Source organism: Medicago sativa, chromosome 7, assembly GCF_051527215.1.
Source record: "Medicago sativa cultivar Bolivia chromosome 7, Bolivia_mono, whole genome shotgun sequence".
Classification (NCBI taxonomy): Eukaryota; Viridiplantae; Streptophyta; class Magnoliopsida; order Fabales; family Fabaceae; genus Medicago; species Medicago sativa.
The window spans coordinates 47,456,423-47,472,035 of record NC_140755.1 but is presented as its reverse complement, the minus strand read 5'-3'; the positions used below and the strand labels follow the sequence as shown (position 1 = coordinate 47,472,035).

Below are 15,613 nucleotides of genomic sequence, written 5' to 3'. Positions count from 1 at the left end.
GACCAACCCCCTTGATGCTCTTTGATCCAAAATCAGAAGGTTCAACTAAGATCAGAATGTTTGCAAAGTTCAGAATGTTTGCAAAGTTCAGAATGTTCAACCAAGTTCAGAATGTTCGCATCTGATAAAAAGGTTCAGAACTAACATTCATGATAAATTAAATAATTCATTTATAAAATGATTATTTACTTCTTTTAGGATCCTTCCATATCTCTAGCATTTAATGCTAACCTAAAAGAAGCCTCATTTGGTTTTTAACCATTAGGCAATGGTAAAAAGGTCAACTACACCTTTTCTACTTCCCTCCTTTAACGGCTACTTTTTCTCTCTCCTCTCTGTACCGTTTTTCTTTTTCCTCTTTCCCCATAAAAACTGCCATCATCAAACTTCTTCCACTTCTCCACTCTCACACGTTCACTTCTATATATCCAACTACTCCTTTCACTAACTCCTCACTTTAAAACTTTCTCATTTCTTTCTTTCCTTCTCTCTCCAAAAACCCAAAATCTTTGTCTTTGTCTTCGTTCTCAAATGGCTCGAACCAAAACAACATCTCCATTATCTGAAGATGACTCAACCCCTGTTGCTCGTTCTCAACCACCATCTCAAACCGCTGCTGATGAATCAAACTCATCACCTCTGAACGAAACCCCTGTCCACACCATTTTACCAGACGAAATCATTCCAATCTCTGAACCCTCCAAAATCACCAAATCATCCAAACTTAAGACCAAGAAGAAGGTTATCAAACCTAAGGCTACTAGGAAATCCTCAAGGATTATGTCTGGTTCATCATCCTCTAAAACCAAAACAATCTCTCACGTATATCTCACAGACTCTAGAGAAAATGATGATGGTGATGAAACTCTCTCTGAGTTCATGAAGGCTTCAAAAGCTGAGTCTAAGAAGAAGAAAAATAAGGGAAAGACTCAAGTAATTAAGACTCCTCCAGCATCTGAAACTTCAGAAAAGAACTCACTCTCATCTGAGGAAGAAGGAGAAAAAGAAGCTTCTCCTCCCAAGCATGGAAAAGGGAAGGATGTCAAACTGATTGCATCTTTGATGAAGTCTGAGAAGGAAGCAAAGCAATCTCAAAGACCAGTAAGCAGAGCAAAATATTTTGACTTTGATGATCTTAAGAAGAAAAACTGGAACCTACGAGAATATACTGACTCTCAGGAATGGACCCACTTTGTGTCCCTCCAAGACCTCACCTTTGAAGATTTAGTAAGAGAGTTCTATAGCTCAATGAGTGTCAAGGAAAAGAAGAACGAAAAGATTCTCATCACCACTGTCAAGGGAGTAGAAATCAAGATCACCAAGGAATTTCTCTCAAAAGCATTGAGAATCCCTAATGAAGGTAATGAACTCTTCTTTCCTTCCTGGTTTGATAAGATGAAAGTCAGTCGTAACAAACTCATAGCTGAGTACACCAAGCCTGACCACTCTTTCAACTCCACAAATCTAAGAGATGTCCCAAAGATTCTACACAACATGATTAGGCACACCCTGTTTCCAAGGAGTGGTACTTTTGAAGCAGTCACAGACACAGATCTTTGCATCATGTATCACCTAATCACAAAGAAGAAGTTGAATCTTTGTTATATCATTCTTCAACACATGATAGACTCATGTATGAATCCCAAACAATCAAATGCTGCCCTTGCTTATGGTATGCATATCACCCCTATTCTTAGAGCTGCTAAGGTTGACCTTGAAGGAGAAGATGGTGACTACACCTTGATGAGATTCACCTCAAAGACTCTTGCTCAACTTCACATAACCACCTCAAACATGCCTACTCCTCCATCTTCAGAAACTACTGGATCTATCAAAAGGCACTCAGATCAGAAGGTTAAGATGACAAGGAAGAAGAGAAAACTTGAAAAGGTCAGGAACTTGTCAAGTGTTCACAGACAAGAGGACAATGAAGCCTCTGATGATGATATGGCTGATTCTCCTCCAAAGGAAGATGAACCCCGTGCTAGAGAGATACTTCAACAAAATGCAGAAGTTCAGAATGTTGAAGACTCTCAGAAGAAAGATGTTGCTGGTGACCAAGAGAAAACTCAAGAAGAAGTTGTCTCTCATGAGAAAGAAGAAGAGATAACTCAAGAAGCATCCAAGGTTGCTGCAATTCCTGGAGAAGAAGTTCAGAAAAATGATTCAACCATTGCTGCTGCAGTTCAGAATGTTACTGCCTCACCTGCTGAACAACTTCAGAAAGTTGATGGAGTTGAAGAAAATACTGAGAAAACAGCTCAGAAAGTTGCTGATGCTGTTGGAGAAACATCTCAGGAAGATGACCAAGACATGCATGATGTAGCTGAAATTCTTGTCTCTCAAAGGATGAGTGAGGGACATGATAACATGGACTCTCAAGAGATTGAGCAAGAAGAAAATCAAGTTGGTTTTGATCTGAATGTGGAAGATCCCAGCTCTGATTTGAATGTGTACCAAGATGCACAGCTTGATAACAATGAAGAAGTGTTTCAGGAGACTCAGGAAATGATTCAGGAACTTCAAGAAAATCCTGCAATCATAGTTCAGAATGTTCAGACAAATGCAACTGCTGAACCAAATCTGCCTCAAGAGAATGAAATGTCTGTTGACCCCATTCCTCAAGCATCAGGATCACTACCTTCTGCTGAAGTCCAGCTCATGGCTCAACAAACTCCTCAAAATCAGAATCTTAATTTCTCCACTTCCACCATGGAATCAGAAGTTGGAAAGTTTTTTGTTTCTCCTCTGCCCACTCCAAATGTGGTACCTTCTCCACCACCAGTCACAAATAAAAACACTAGCAAACTGCCAAACATTCCTGACCTCTTTGAATCTCTGGATACCTTTGTCACCAAAGATGGTCCTTCTAAGGAAAAGGTTGAAGCATCTGCTCCTGATCCCTCTGCTAAACCATCCAGAGCTGAGAAAATGGCTGCCAGGGCTCTTAGGGTCTCCTCTAAGACTCATAAGATTGCTTGTGTGCTAGATAAATGGACAGTTGATGTTCAAGCTCCTGGTCTTGCCATGGACCCTCCTGTTTTTGAAGATCCTAGTGTATTTGACTCTGAGCCCTCTTCTGACTCTGGGGATTCCACCCCTTAGTTCTCTGGTCTTGTCTTGTACCTCCTTAACTTTTTACAGATGACAAAAAGGGGAGAAGCTTTAGGATAATTATAATTATGTCTTTAAGTTTCTAGGTTAAGGCCCTAAGTAGGTCAGTGATCAAAACTTGTTGGTTGAAGTTCTTAAAACTTCACCTTTTTGCCTTTTGTTTGATCACATATGCATTTATAATTTCTTTTTTGTTTTTGAACCATAGGAATCATAAAATTGTACTGAATGCATAATATCAATGAATATGATTTTGGTTCAAATATGAATGTTTTTATTTATGCCATAAATTATAAAAGTGAGGGGGAGCTTTATAAAGCTTTTAAAAACTCACTGCATGAATTATAAAAATGAGGGGGAGCATCAAAATAAATTTTTCAGCTCTGAAACTCCTCATATATATAATCAAAATCCATTATCCTAAATCATAGGTTTGTCATCATCAAAAAGGGGGAGATTGTTGAGGCAAAATCCCTAATTAATTTTAAAGATAACAAACCTTGATGATTAAGGAATTAATGGACTTTGATTAATTTGTTGGTATTTAACTTGTGCTCTTGAGTGGTTAATTAAGACAGGAACAAGTTTCAATTCATACCAAGAAACAAAGAATCAAAGGACATAAAGACTTAAGAACTCAGTCAGAGTTCAGAAAGTTAAAAAGAGTTCAGAAGGTTGGACAGAGTTCAGAAGGTTGTTCATGATGAACATCAAAAACCAAGCCCAGATTTTCATGATCCAAATGAAGAACATGCAAGGTCTACGTGACTTAAATAAAAGCCCAGTAAAGTACAATGACTAAAATCAATCAAGGAATAAAGGCATTTAATTGATTAAAGTCAAAGAGGGCATCTTCAATGTTCATTCAAGACTATGAACATTTGAAGTACAAAACATTAGGAATATTCCGTCAAGAATATTATCCTAGATGTTTTCAAGCTGCACTTCATAAATGTTTCACTATTAGAATTTGATTACATCAAATAAGAGTCTTACAAATCATCCTAAGTGAAACAAAAAGAAACATTCTGAAGTCCCCTGAGTTCAGAAAGTTCGATCCTGCTCCATGCTTTTTCTGACATGAACAGTACAGTTGTTGGAAAGAAAAAGGTAAAGACAAAAGCAAGATCAAATCTTATTCAACAAGATTTTGACACATAAGGGAGTTGGTACTGTACAAAGCAAACCAAATTCCCTAAAGCATGGAATGAAAGTGACAGCTCCACTTTATGAGATCCTGCACTTGTTCCAAGATAGATTGCAAAGAAAATCTGACCCAGGAACATTCTGAAGTCGTACAAAGCAAATCTTCAAGTACAACCCAGAAATTCATGTGACATTCATCTGCAAAAAGCCCAGATGCATATCTGACCGTTCATCCACATGAACCCAGATGAAGATCATGATGAACACAACAACATTCTGAAGTATTCTCAAGAACACAACAACATTCTGAAGTATTCTCAAGAACACAGCAACATTCTGAAGTACATCAGTTTTGCCCAGAATTCAAGTGTAAGTTGGTGGGTCCCAGGACACGTGGCACAAGACCAGTGGACACTCTCCAACGGCTACAAAGGTTCAAGAAACTCTATAAATAGAGATCAAGACCTCAGCATAACACATACCTTTGCAAAGTATACAAGAAAAAACATAAGAGTGTTTGAAGCTTTAGCCAAACATTGATCATCACAAAGATTCCAAGAAGTCTTCAAAGTGTACATCAATATTTCTCTTATCTTTTTAAAGATAAATCTCTTCCTCCATTTCTCCTTTGTCTGATCTATATCATTCAAACTCCATACAAACTCCATACAAATTGTAAACAAAGTCTCATCTAGCTTTAGGGGTACTAAAGTATTAGGTTGAGCAGGAAGGTGTAAAGTCTAAGTAGGTAACTTAGCAAGAAAGGTGCAAGCCTGCTGAGGCTTAGAGAATACAGGTTGTGTAATTGTTCAGGTGAACAGAGTTGTACGGTGCAGGATTTGAGAAGTTATCTCAAGCATCATAGTGGAAAATCTCACAAAACTGTGAGGAGTAGACTAGCCCACATTGGGTGAACTACTATAAATTTCTGTGTGTCCTTCTTCTCTTCTTTTTACTCTTTAATTTCAGTAAACACAACACACACACAAACACGTTTAATTAACTTAACTGTTTAAACTGTTTTTCAGACCAACACTTCAGAACGTTCTGAAGTCTGTCAGTCAACTTAACCATTCCAAGTTTTCAACTCGAGAATAAAATTTTAAGTGACAGGTTTAATTTTAAAAGGGTCACAATTCAAACCCCCCCTTCCTTGTGACTATATTATCTACTTCAAACATAATACATGAAGACTCAAACCCTAAAGATCTAAACTTTTTAGTATGACGGCTTGAATGAGCAATTAGGTCTTGAAGTCTTCCTTTTATACTGAAGCAGCTTGGGCTAAATATTCATTGGGCTTCAGTAAACTTGTAGATCGGTCCAGCAAACCTGCAAAACAGAATCAAAAACAATTCTGGAAAGTCCTAATATGTCGGAACCTATTTAAAAATATTCCAGATCGTAACAAATATTTCCTAAAATAAAATATCTATTTTAGTAATATTCCACAGCTGATTCTGATAAGATATACGTGTTACTTGGTTAGTAAGTAAAGGAAATATGGTTTCCTTAAACGATAAAATACGCGCGTACAGAGAAGGCAGAAACCCAGGCACACTGAACCATGCCAGGATGTTGGAACATTGTATCAAACATCTCACAGAGCTACCTAACCACATGCTGGAACATTGGTTCCAACTTACAGCACAAGGATATTTGTTTTAGCAACAATGCAGCCAACACAAATACCCAACAATCTCCCCTTTTGGAAATTTTTTGTCTAAAACAAATCAAGGCCAATACTTATGTAACAGAGGGATACAAAAATATCATTCCTTCAAGAGCATGAGCACACACCAATGAAGAAACAGCTAGCACACAGAATCCAAAGAGACACCATAGATACACTTCCTCAAGTCATCACAAACACATATTCAAGAAGAAGAAGTAGCAGATAGTATCACTCTAGAGAAAGCAGAAAGTGTGCATACATAGAATACCTCACGTATCTTCAATCTCAGCATAAGCTGGCAGAGATATTACACTGGATCAGAGACATTTAGCAGCGGATCAGATCAGTAGCATAGTCTGAAGAGCTGAGGAATAAATTCCTAAGCTACAACTAGGGAACATAAGTTCTTGTACAGAAGATGAAGAGAGAACCAGTTTCTCTCAAGAGCAGAGGAAAAATAAATTCCAATGGTACAGTCAAGGAAGATAACTTCCAACACAGAAGTAGAGAGAAGCAAGATCTCTCAAGAGCAGAGGAAAATCAAGTTCCAATGCTACAGACGTAGGATGTTCCAACACCCTTTAACACATCAGACAGGAGAACCTGCCACACATAAAGGCAAGGGAAAAAAATAAATTTCCCATACCTACAGAGTACTGTCACTCACCAACCATAGAAGCACAGAAACCTAAATTCCTACACTTACATGTGACAGACTAGGATGCCTTCAGATAACTATCACCAACAGCATAAAGAAGTCAGGAAACACAAATTCCCAAACTTACATGTGATAGATACGGATGTTTAAACTTCTGACTCAACATCCTTCACCCAGCTTGGTTCAATCACAAGCACACATAGAAGTATCACCCCCTGAATATAAGATCTCATGAGTGACTACTTACAGGAATATTCCATTACTCCCCCTGAATACATGCATACAGAAAATCTGAACAGATAAACTCCTAATGCATAAACATAAAAGATTCAGGATCTGGACATAGACATTCAAGGAATATTCACAAGCTAGCAGACTATCAGCAGGTACATGCTAGCAGACCTATCAAAGGTCACACACAACAACTTTGACTTTAAGAAGTCATTCAGACAGATTTCATAATATAAGACAGTAGTTGGGAACCTGTACACTAAGAATCCTAAGAAAAATAAACACTAGTGCAGAAAACACTTTTTAAATCAGGTGAATATGACTTTTTAAATCGGGTGAACATCCGATTTATAGGTGGCCGATTTAAAAAGTGGTTTTGATTTTAAGTCAGCCCCCTTTACCCGATTTAAAATTGTTTAATTTAAATCGGTTGAACCCATCTAAAATCTTTTAATTTAAATCGGTTGAACCCATCTAAAATCTTTTAATTTAAATCGGATAAACCCACTTAAAAAGTCTCAAAAGGGATAAAAAAAAATAGTATCATGCATTACTAAATTGATCAAGCTCATCCAAAATTGAGACAAGATATTGAGACAAAATTGATCAAGCCCATCTTGTATTGCATCAACGTTTGTACATACACATAATTGAGACAAGAAATTCTCAAATCTCAAATTCATTAGTTTTGCACAAAATATTGAAAACCGTCCAATTGTCAAAATTCTAATTTCAATCTAATCATTTCATTCATTACAAATCAATTCACAACTAGAAGAAATCAATTCACTAGCTTTAGAACCTAGAATTTGTTATCAACAACCTTCAATTTTTCCTCCTTGCCAATAACCTCGCTATTGCCCAAAGCATCAACAGAACCAATTGTAATAATCATTACCTGAACCTGTACAAAAAGAAAACATGTTTTAGATTCTACTTGTATTTTGTGAGTAGAACAATTGATGCGTCTAATCTATAAATTCAGTTCATCTGTCGCCATTCTCACACACTTGTCAGCCACTACTGCTAAAAAAGAGTCATTTCACATTCAAGTTAAATTAACACTTAACATAACCTAACTAATTGATACTTAAAGTGCATTCGTGAACATGGACAATATAAGAAAGGGAGAAAAAGGGGATTTCAAACAATCACAGTGAATCCCTTGCACCTATGCACAATATAAGAACACACTATGCCATCTAAATGCAAATGAATTATGAACTTTCCACACAATCAAACATGTGGTCTAAATGGTCTTACTCACATGGCCAGTCCAAGGCAGATATCTCCAATTGATCATATTTGAACATGTGGTCTGAGCAATCATTTTTCCATCTATGTGGTAAAAGTGCAGATATCTCTCTATTGATCATATTTGCAATATCTAAAGGATCCCAATCAGAAATCTCCAATTCTTTTACCATCTCCATTGCAACATCAATGGGAGTATCAGTGAGAATATCAAAGGGAAAATATACATTACTAACATAACCTGCATTAATATGAAGAAAATATTGTTAGGTAAAATTAAATACTAAAATTCATTTAGAAAACATAAAGTATATATATGTATCATAGTCAAATTCATTTCATGTGAACTAAAAAAAGAATACATACATTTCTTATCAGAAATTTGTACTTTGAGAAAGATAGTATCATCTTCAGGATTCAACTTTCCTATGACTTTCTTCAGCGGAAAAATGACATTGGTAGCTTCCCCTAAAACATAAAATGTTACTTAATAAAACATGAAATTTTACTGATATCATGAGATCTAAACCAGAACGTGAATTTACCGATGTCACTTTCTTGTATATCTGTGCTGGATTAGTACATTCACTATATGGATAATCATATGTGAGCATTTCCAATACACACATGCCAAATGAGTAAACATCACCAAGTTCATTGTATTCTTCCTCATACATTTCCGGTGCCATGAACTCCGGTGTTCCTAACACAAAATAAGAAATTTTTGATTCAAAATATATAAATATAATAGCAGTGTAGCTTAACTGATTTTAGCTCGATATTAAAGGAGTTCAATGATCGAAGTTCAAACCCTAGTGAAAGAGAAAATACTAACAATAACAACTAATATACTGATGTTTAGTTTGCAACATCGAAAGTCATTGGCTAAAATGTAAGTACCTATAACACTATGAGCTGATTGAGAACCTTGGAGAATTGCAGCTAGTCCATGGTCACCAATTTTCACTTGTCCAAGATGACCATTGACAAATATGTTATCACATTTTAGGTTCCTATGGATTACAGGTGGATCATGGCCATGTAAATAAACTAGACCTTGTAAGATTTGGCGCGCCCAACTCTTTATTGCTTGTAAACTTACTCGCTTATATTTCCTCTGGTACCTGAACGTGTTCGAAAATTATCAATTATTTCATCAAAGAGGCAACAAGACAGAAAGTAATATTCTCACATTTTAGTTATCGATGATCACATTCATATAAGCATAACAGAAATGAAATATTTCGCGTTTTCTTAAGGTGAGTGTCATGAAATTTCATATATAGAAAGAAAATGACTCTCTCAGTGAGCCTGATGTGAACATTTCTGTAACAAAATTGAAGTTCTTGTTATCAATATCAATCCAAGATGTGTAGAATCGCATGATCGACCGGTGCTTGAGTGTGCTTAGGAGATGAACCTCCGAGTAAAGGCGCTGCAAATCAACTGGCGTGTTTAGTACCTCGTTGAGTCTGACTTGGTTCCATGCTACCTCTATTCCAAGTAATTCAAATTAATAACTTTTTAACAATTAACAAGATGTATATACAGTGTTTTTACTATTATGAGATTGCTGACTACTAATATAAATAATAGTTCTAGATTCAATATTTATAAAACACATGCATCAAATTAATTCAATTAACATAATCAAAACACTATCACCAAAACAACAAACAACAAAGCAAAACACGGCAGCACCTCCACAACCAAACGACGACCGGCGATCTGGAGACACAAACGACGGCGTTGCTGCCGACGAACGGAAACGAGATGGTGAGGAGGGAGTTCACTCAGAGAGATGAAGTTTGAGGATGACCATGATGTTTTTGAGACCAAAAACTTGAAGTTTTCTACAGTAGAAAAGAAAAACACAACTTAGAATAAGCTTTTAATCAAAAAATAAATCATACTATAATTCTCATAACCCCAAAATCAGCTAAAAGATGTTCAAAAATAAGAAGCATTGATAAACAACATTTGTACCTGTTTTCTCATAATATTTTTTATGATGCTGGTCTAAAATTTTAAACTTGAAACTTGCATCCACTCTTGAATTTGATGGGAACTTATTCCAATTTGTTAGCTGCAGCATTAAAGTTAGATGGTTGTCTAAGACCAAATCTGAATCAAGTCCTTTAGTATATATCATCAATGTCCTACGTATATATAATAAATTACATGCACAAAATTAATTAACTTTTAATTATAAAAACAATTACTAAATAAACCAATTAATTAAGAATTTGTTAGATATATATATATATATATATATATATATATAATACTCCTATAATACCAGTCTCTATCACCAACAGTGAAGGATTTGGAGATCAAACCAGAGGGGTGATCCGTCTTTGAGAAGTTAACAAGTCTCCAAGTGAAGGAATCATACATTGGAGGCGTAGCACCATCTTTAATAATTCCTTTTTCTGCTTCATTAAGTTCTGCTTCGATGATTACATCCATCTTAAATATTTCAACCTTCATGGTTATAGCATCGTCCTTAATATATCCAGCTGCTGCTTCATTGAGTTCACTTAAAGATATGAAATTTGAAAATCCCCATTGTTTCTTTGAGGCACAAAATCCGTGGTTGCTTACTGCAACAGAAAAAATATATATACAGCTTAACAAAAACTTTTTAGACAAAAATCCATATTATAAATCTTGAACGAAAACACAGTACCGACCACCAACCCACCGACGAAGAGGAGAAACGCTCGGAAAACACTGCGGAACAAGATTGTAACCACAAAACAGAGTCCCGCAGATCCAGATTGTAACCACCCACCAACCCAAAAGCTAGATCCACCCCGAACAAGATCTCATGAAACGCTGCAGAACGAGAGGCTAGTTCGGAAACTGAACCCGCGAAACCAGTACCACAACCATCAGAGAAGAGGCTTGGATGACCGCCAGAAAGAGAGAAGAGGGTCGACGGTGGTGCGGAGGTTGAAGCTCGTCGCACTACCGTCGTTGAAGGCTACATCGGAGATTGAGAGTTTGGATCTGGAGGGTGGAAAGGAACGGCGGTGGTTGTTGTAAACTTAGAGAGAGGTTCAGAGAAAAGTTACGCTAGAGAGAGAAAGATTTTTTCTATGAATGTGGTGGACGTGGTGAGAAATTAGATTTGAGGCACTGATGAATTTGGGTCTTATTTTTTAATTTTAATATAAAATTGTTTTTAAATGGGTTTACACGATGTAATATCTAATGGTCTCAAATTCCTTTCCTTCACATGGGATTTTAAGTCATGTGGATAACATCCCATTTAAAATCCCTGTTTTAATAACTCATTTTTGTACTAGTGAAATTCTCAGAATTACACCAAGATGTTGCAGCAAAAGTGCCAACATCTGCACAGAGTCTCACAGACATGTTCCAACCTTGGATAGAGCATTTGCAGGGAACATATACAGCATCTGAGAAAACCAGAATCTCAGAAGCATAGAGATGTTCTAGCACAAGTTCTAACATCTACACCAGTCTTCATAGACATGTTCCAACATATCAGCGAATGTCAGCAAGGAACATGTACAAGCAAAATTACTGAGAACAGATTCTCAGAATAACATGAAGACGTCAAGATGTTGCAACATGAAAGCAAACATCTACACATAACCTGAAATAGTTGCAAAATAAATGCAACAACAGTTATAAACACACAGGGATACACACAGAAGCATATTATGGATACATGCAAGAGAGCACATATACAGATAGGGAGTATAGTCAAGGAAACATCATTTTTCTCCCCCTTTTTAGCCACAAAATATGCCAAATAAAAATGTTCAGAGCATCAGGAGTACATCATTGATTGTATACCCCACATCACAAAGATGCAAAAATAGAAGTTTGTCAGCACGCCTCACACTGCAGATGATTAGGCTTCCTCATGTAGGCAAACTCCTAACTTGCCTCTTAGATGTTCAAACTGTTTAGCATCCAAAGCCTTAATAAAAATATCTGTCAGTTGCTCCTCTGTGTCTACATGCTCAAGTGTCACAACCTTTTCTTCAACAAGATCCCTGATGAGATGATGTCGAATGTCAATGTGCTTTGTTCTGCTATGTTGAATAGGATTTTTTGAAATGTTGATAGCACTTAGGTTGTCACAGTATAAGGTCAGAACATCTTGCTCCACATTATACTCCTGCAACATCTGCTTCATCCAAACAAGTTGAGAACAGCTACTCCCAGCTGCTATGTATTCAGCTTCAGCAGTAGAAAAAGACACACAATTCTGTTTCTTACTAAACCAGGAAATCAGATTATTTCCTAGAAAGAAACATCCTCCAGAAATACTTTTCCTTTCATCAGCACTTCCAGCCCAGTCAGCATCACAGTATCCTATCAGCTTAGTATCTTCACAGGATGTGTACAAAATTCAATAGTCACTGGTGCTGTTGATGTACTTCAGAATTCTCTTCACCTGTGTAAGATGACTCATTTTTGGGTCAGCTTGATACCTTGCACAAACACCTACAACAAAGGTGATGTCTGGCCTGCTTGCAGTAAGGTATAGTAAACTCCCAATCATGCTTCTGAACATGCTTTGATCAACAGATATGCCTCCTTCATCCTTTGTCAGCTTCAAGTGAGTTGCAGCTGGAGTTCTTTTGTGACCACCATTATCCAAGCCAAATTTCTTCACAATGTTCTTAGCATATTTACTCTGAGAAATGAAGATTGTATCCTCCATTTGTTTAACTTGAAGACCAAGAAAATAGGTCAATTCACCAACTAAGCTCATTTCAAACTCTCACTGCATCTGATGAATAAAATGTTGAACCATCTTGTTCGACATTCCACCAAAAACAATGTCATCAACATAAACCTGGGCAATCATCAGTCTCCCATTGTCATCCTTTACAAACAAAGTTTTGTCTGTACCTCCTTTCCTGTACCCTTGACCTACAAGAAATTGAGTGAGTCTTTCATACCAGGCCTTAGGTGCCTGCTTCAATCCATACAAAGCTTTCTTCAATCTGTACACATGATTTGGAAAGCTAGGATCAATAAATCCTTTAGGTTAGTCAACATAGACTTCCTCATTCAAGTACCCATTCAGAAAGGCACTCTTAACATCCATCTGAAACAGCTTAAATTTGAGAATACAAGATACACCTAGCAGTAATCTTATAGACTCCAGTCTAGCCACAGGAGAAAATGTTTCATCAAAATCCAGTCCTTCTATCTGGGTGTAACCTTGAGCTACTAGTCTTGCCTTGTTTCTGGTCACAATCCCATGTTCATCAAACTTGTTCTTGAAGATCCACTTGGTGCCTATCACATTTACACCTTCAGGTCTTGGAACTAAATCCCACACTTCGTTACTTTTAAACTGATTCAGTTCCTCTTGCATTGCTTCAATCTAGAACTCATCTGTCAGAGCTTCTTTGACATTTTTAGGCTCAATCTTGGACACAAAACAAGAGTTGGCAATGACTCCAACTGATCTTCTGGTTTGTGACACCTTCATCAGGATTTCCAATAACAAGTTCTAATGGATGATTCTTCTGAACTCGTGTGGAAGGACCCTTCTTAGTGGACATTTGATCTGGCTCAGTTTCATTATTTTCATCTTTCTCTGGTTCAGACTCAGTCACCTGAGTATGTGCATTAGTTTCCCTAGTAGGTGTCGCAACATCATCATCAACATCAGGAACCCTCTCTTTAGCCACATCATCAATCACTACATTGATTGATTCCATCACAGTTTCAGTTTTAGAATTGTAGACCCTGTAGGCTCTGCTGTTAGTGGAGTACCCCAGAAAAATTCCCTCATCACTCTTAGGGTCCATCTTCCTTCTATAATCTCTATCAGACAAAATATAGGATTTGCTACCAAACACATGAAAGTATTTAACAGTAGGTTTTCTTCCCTTCCAAAGCTCATAGAGAGTTGTAGTGGTACTAGTCCTTAGTGTCACCCTGTTGTGAATGTGGCAAGCTGTGTTCATAGCTTCAGCCCAGAACCGATATGGTAGGTGTTTAGCATGAAGCATGACTCTTGCAGATTCTTGAAGAGTCCTATTCTTTCTTTCCACCACACCATTTTGCTGAGGTGTTATAGGTGATGAAAATTCATGTTAAATACCCTCTTCAGCACAGTATTCACTAAACCTAGTGTTTTCAAATTCAGTTCCATGATCACTCCTGATTTTAACAATACCACACCTTTTTTATCTTTGTAATTGTGTACACAATTCTTTAAATACATCAAAGGTGTCTGATTTATCTCTAATAAAGTTAACCCAAGTGAACCTAGAGAAATCATCAACTACAACAAGAACATACCTCTTTCCACCAATGCTTTCAACTTGCATAGGTCCCATCAAATCCATGTGCAGAAGTTCAAGAACTTGAGAGGTTGTTTGATGTTCCAACCTTGGATGAGACATCCTCATTTGTTTTCTAATCTAACATTCACCACATATGCTGCCTTCAACAATCTTCAGATCTGGTAAGCCTCTGATGGCTTCAGATGACATGGCCTTCCTCATCCCTTTCATATGCAAATGTCCCAACCTTTGATGCCACAGTTTGATCTCTTCCTCTTTGCTCAAGAGACATGTTGAGATGAATGATTCTTCCTGAGATACCCACAAATAGCAATTGTCTTTGGATCTTGTACCTCTCATAAGAACTTATCCTTTCTCATCTGAGATCTGACATTCTGGTTTGGTGAAGTTTACTCTCAGACCTAGATCACACAGCTCGCTAATGCTAATCAACTCTGCAGTTAGTCCTCTGACTAGCAGCACATCATCAAGTCTTGGTAACCCATGTTTTATCAGGTTTCCAATTCCCACAATCTTTCCTTTAGCTCCATCACCAAATGTGACATAACTGGTTACATATGGTCTTACATCCTCCAAATATGTTTCAACACCAGTCATATGTCTTGAACAGCCACTATCAAAATACCAGTCTTCTTTAGATGATGCTCTAATGGATGTATGAGCAATCAGACCAGACTTGGTGTTTCTGTGGTTCCACCCATTCCTGGACAGATTCTGTTGGAAGTGCTTGAATTCACCTTTCAGCTTGAAGCAGTAGGGTCTGATGTGTCCCTTCTCTCTACAGTGATCACAAACCTATATCTTTGACTTCTTCTTAGTCGGATGTTCCTCAGAATGTTGGAACATTGACTCTGCTGACTTCATTTCAGACTTCATTCCAGTCTGTTCATCGATCTGGTTCAGTTGAAGATTCAACCTTGACAGTTCGTCATTGAGCTCTGAGATATGAGCCAGATTATCAAACCTTTCATCCTGCAGTTGTGCAATCTCTCTTGCTTGCTCTTCAAGTTTCTGTGTTAGTTCACTGTTTTTGGTCATCAGGTCATGATAGGATATAGAAAGCTCTTTATAAGACATTTCTTCCTCACAACCAAGGCAGAAACATGATTAGCGGATTCAGCTTTCACTTCATCATCTGAGTCATCCCCATCTGACCAAGACACAACCAAACTTTTCTTCTGTTTCTTTAGAAAAGTGGCACACTCTGTTCTGATATGACCATAGCCT

General features: G+C 37.3%; 1 protein-coding gene and 1 pseudogene across 2 annotated transcripts; one reads left to right on the top strand and one right to left on the bottom strand.

Annotated features, from left to right (window-relative positions):
• Nucleotides 1–531: 531 nt before the first annotated feature.
• On the top strand, nucleotides 532–3,105 carry LOC146906286 (uncharacterized). Its single transcript, XM_085728785.1, has one exon. The coding sequence runs from the start codon at nucleotides 532–534 to the stop codon at nucleotides 3,103–3,105; it is 2,574 nt and encodes an 857-aa protein (XP_085584911.1).
• A 4,382-nt stretch (nucleotides 3,106–7,487) lies between these two features.
• Nucleotides 7,488–11,558, bottom strand: LOC146906285 (putative serine/threonine-protein kinase WNK5; annotated as a pseudogene). Its single transcript, XR_015020154.1, has 8 exons — nucleotides 11,408–11,558; nucleotides 10,367–10,681; nucleotides 9,377–9,572; nucleotides 8,979–9,202; nucleotides 8,624–8,781; nucleotides 8,445–8,546; nucleotides 8,092–8,319; nucleotides 7,488–7,728 (listed from the first exon to the last, which is right to left on the bottom strand). The product of XR_015020154.1 is annotated as a putative serine/threonine-protein kinase WNK5 (transcript).
• Nucleotides 11,559–15,613: the final 4,055 nt, after the last annotated feature.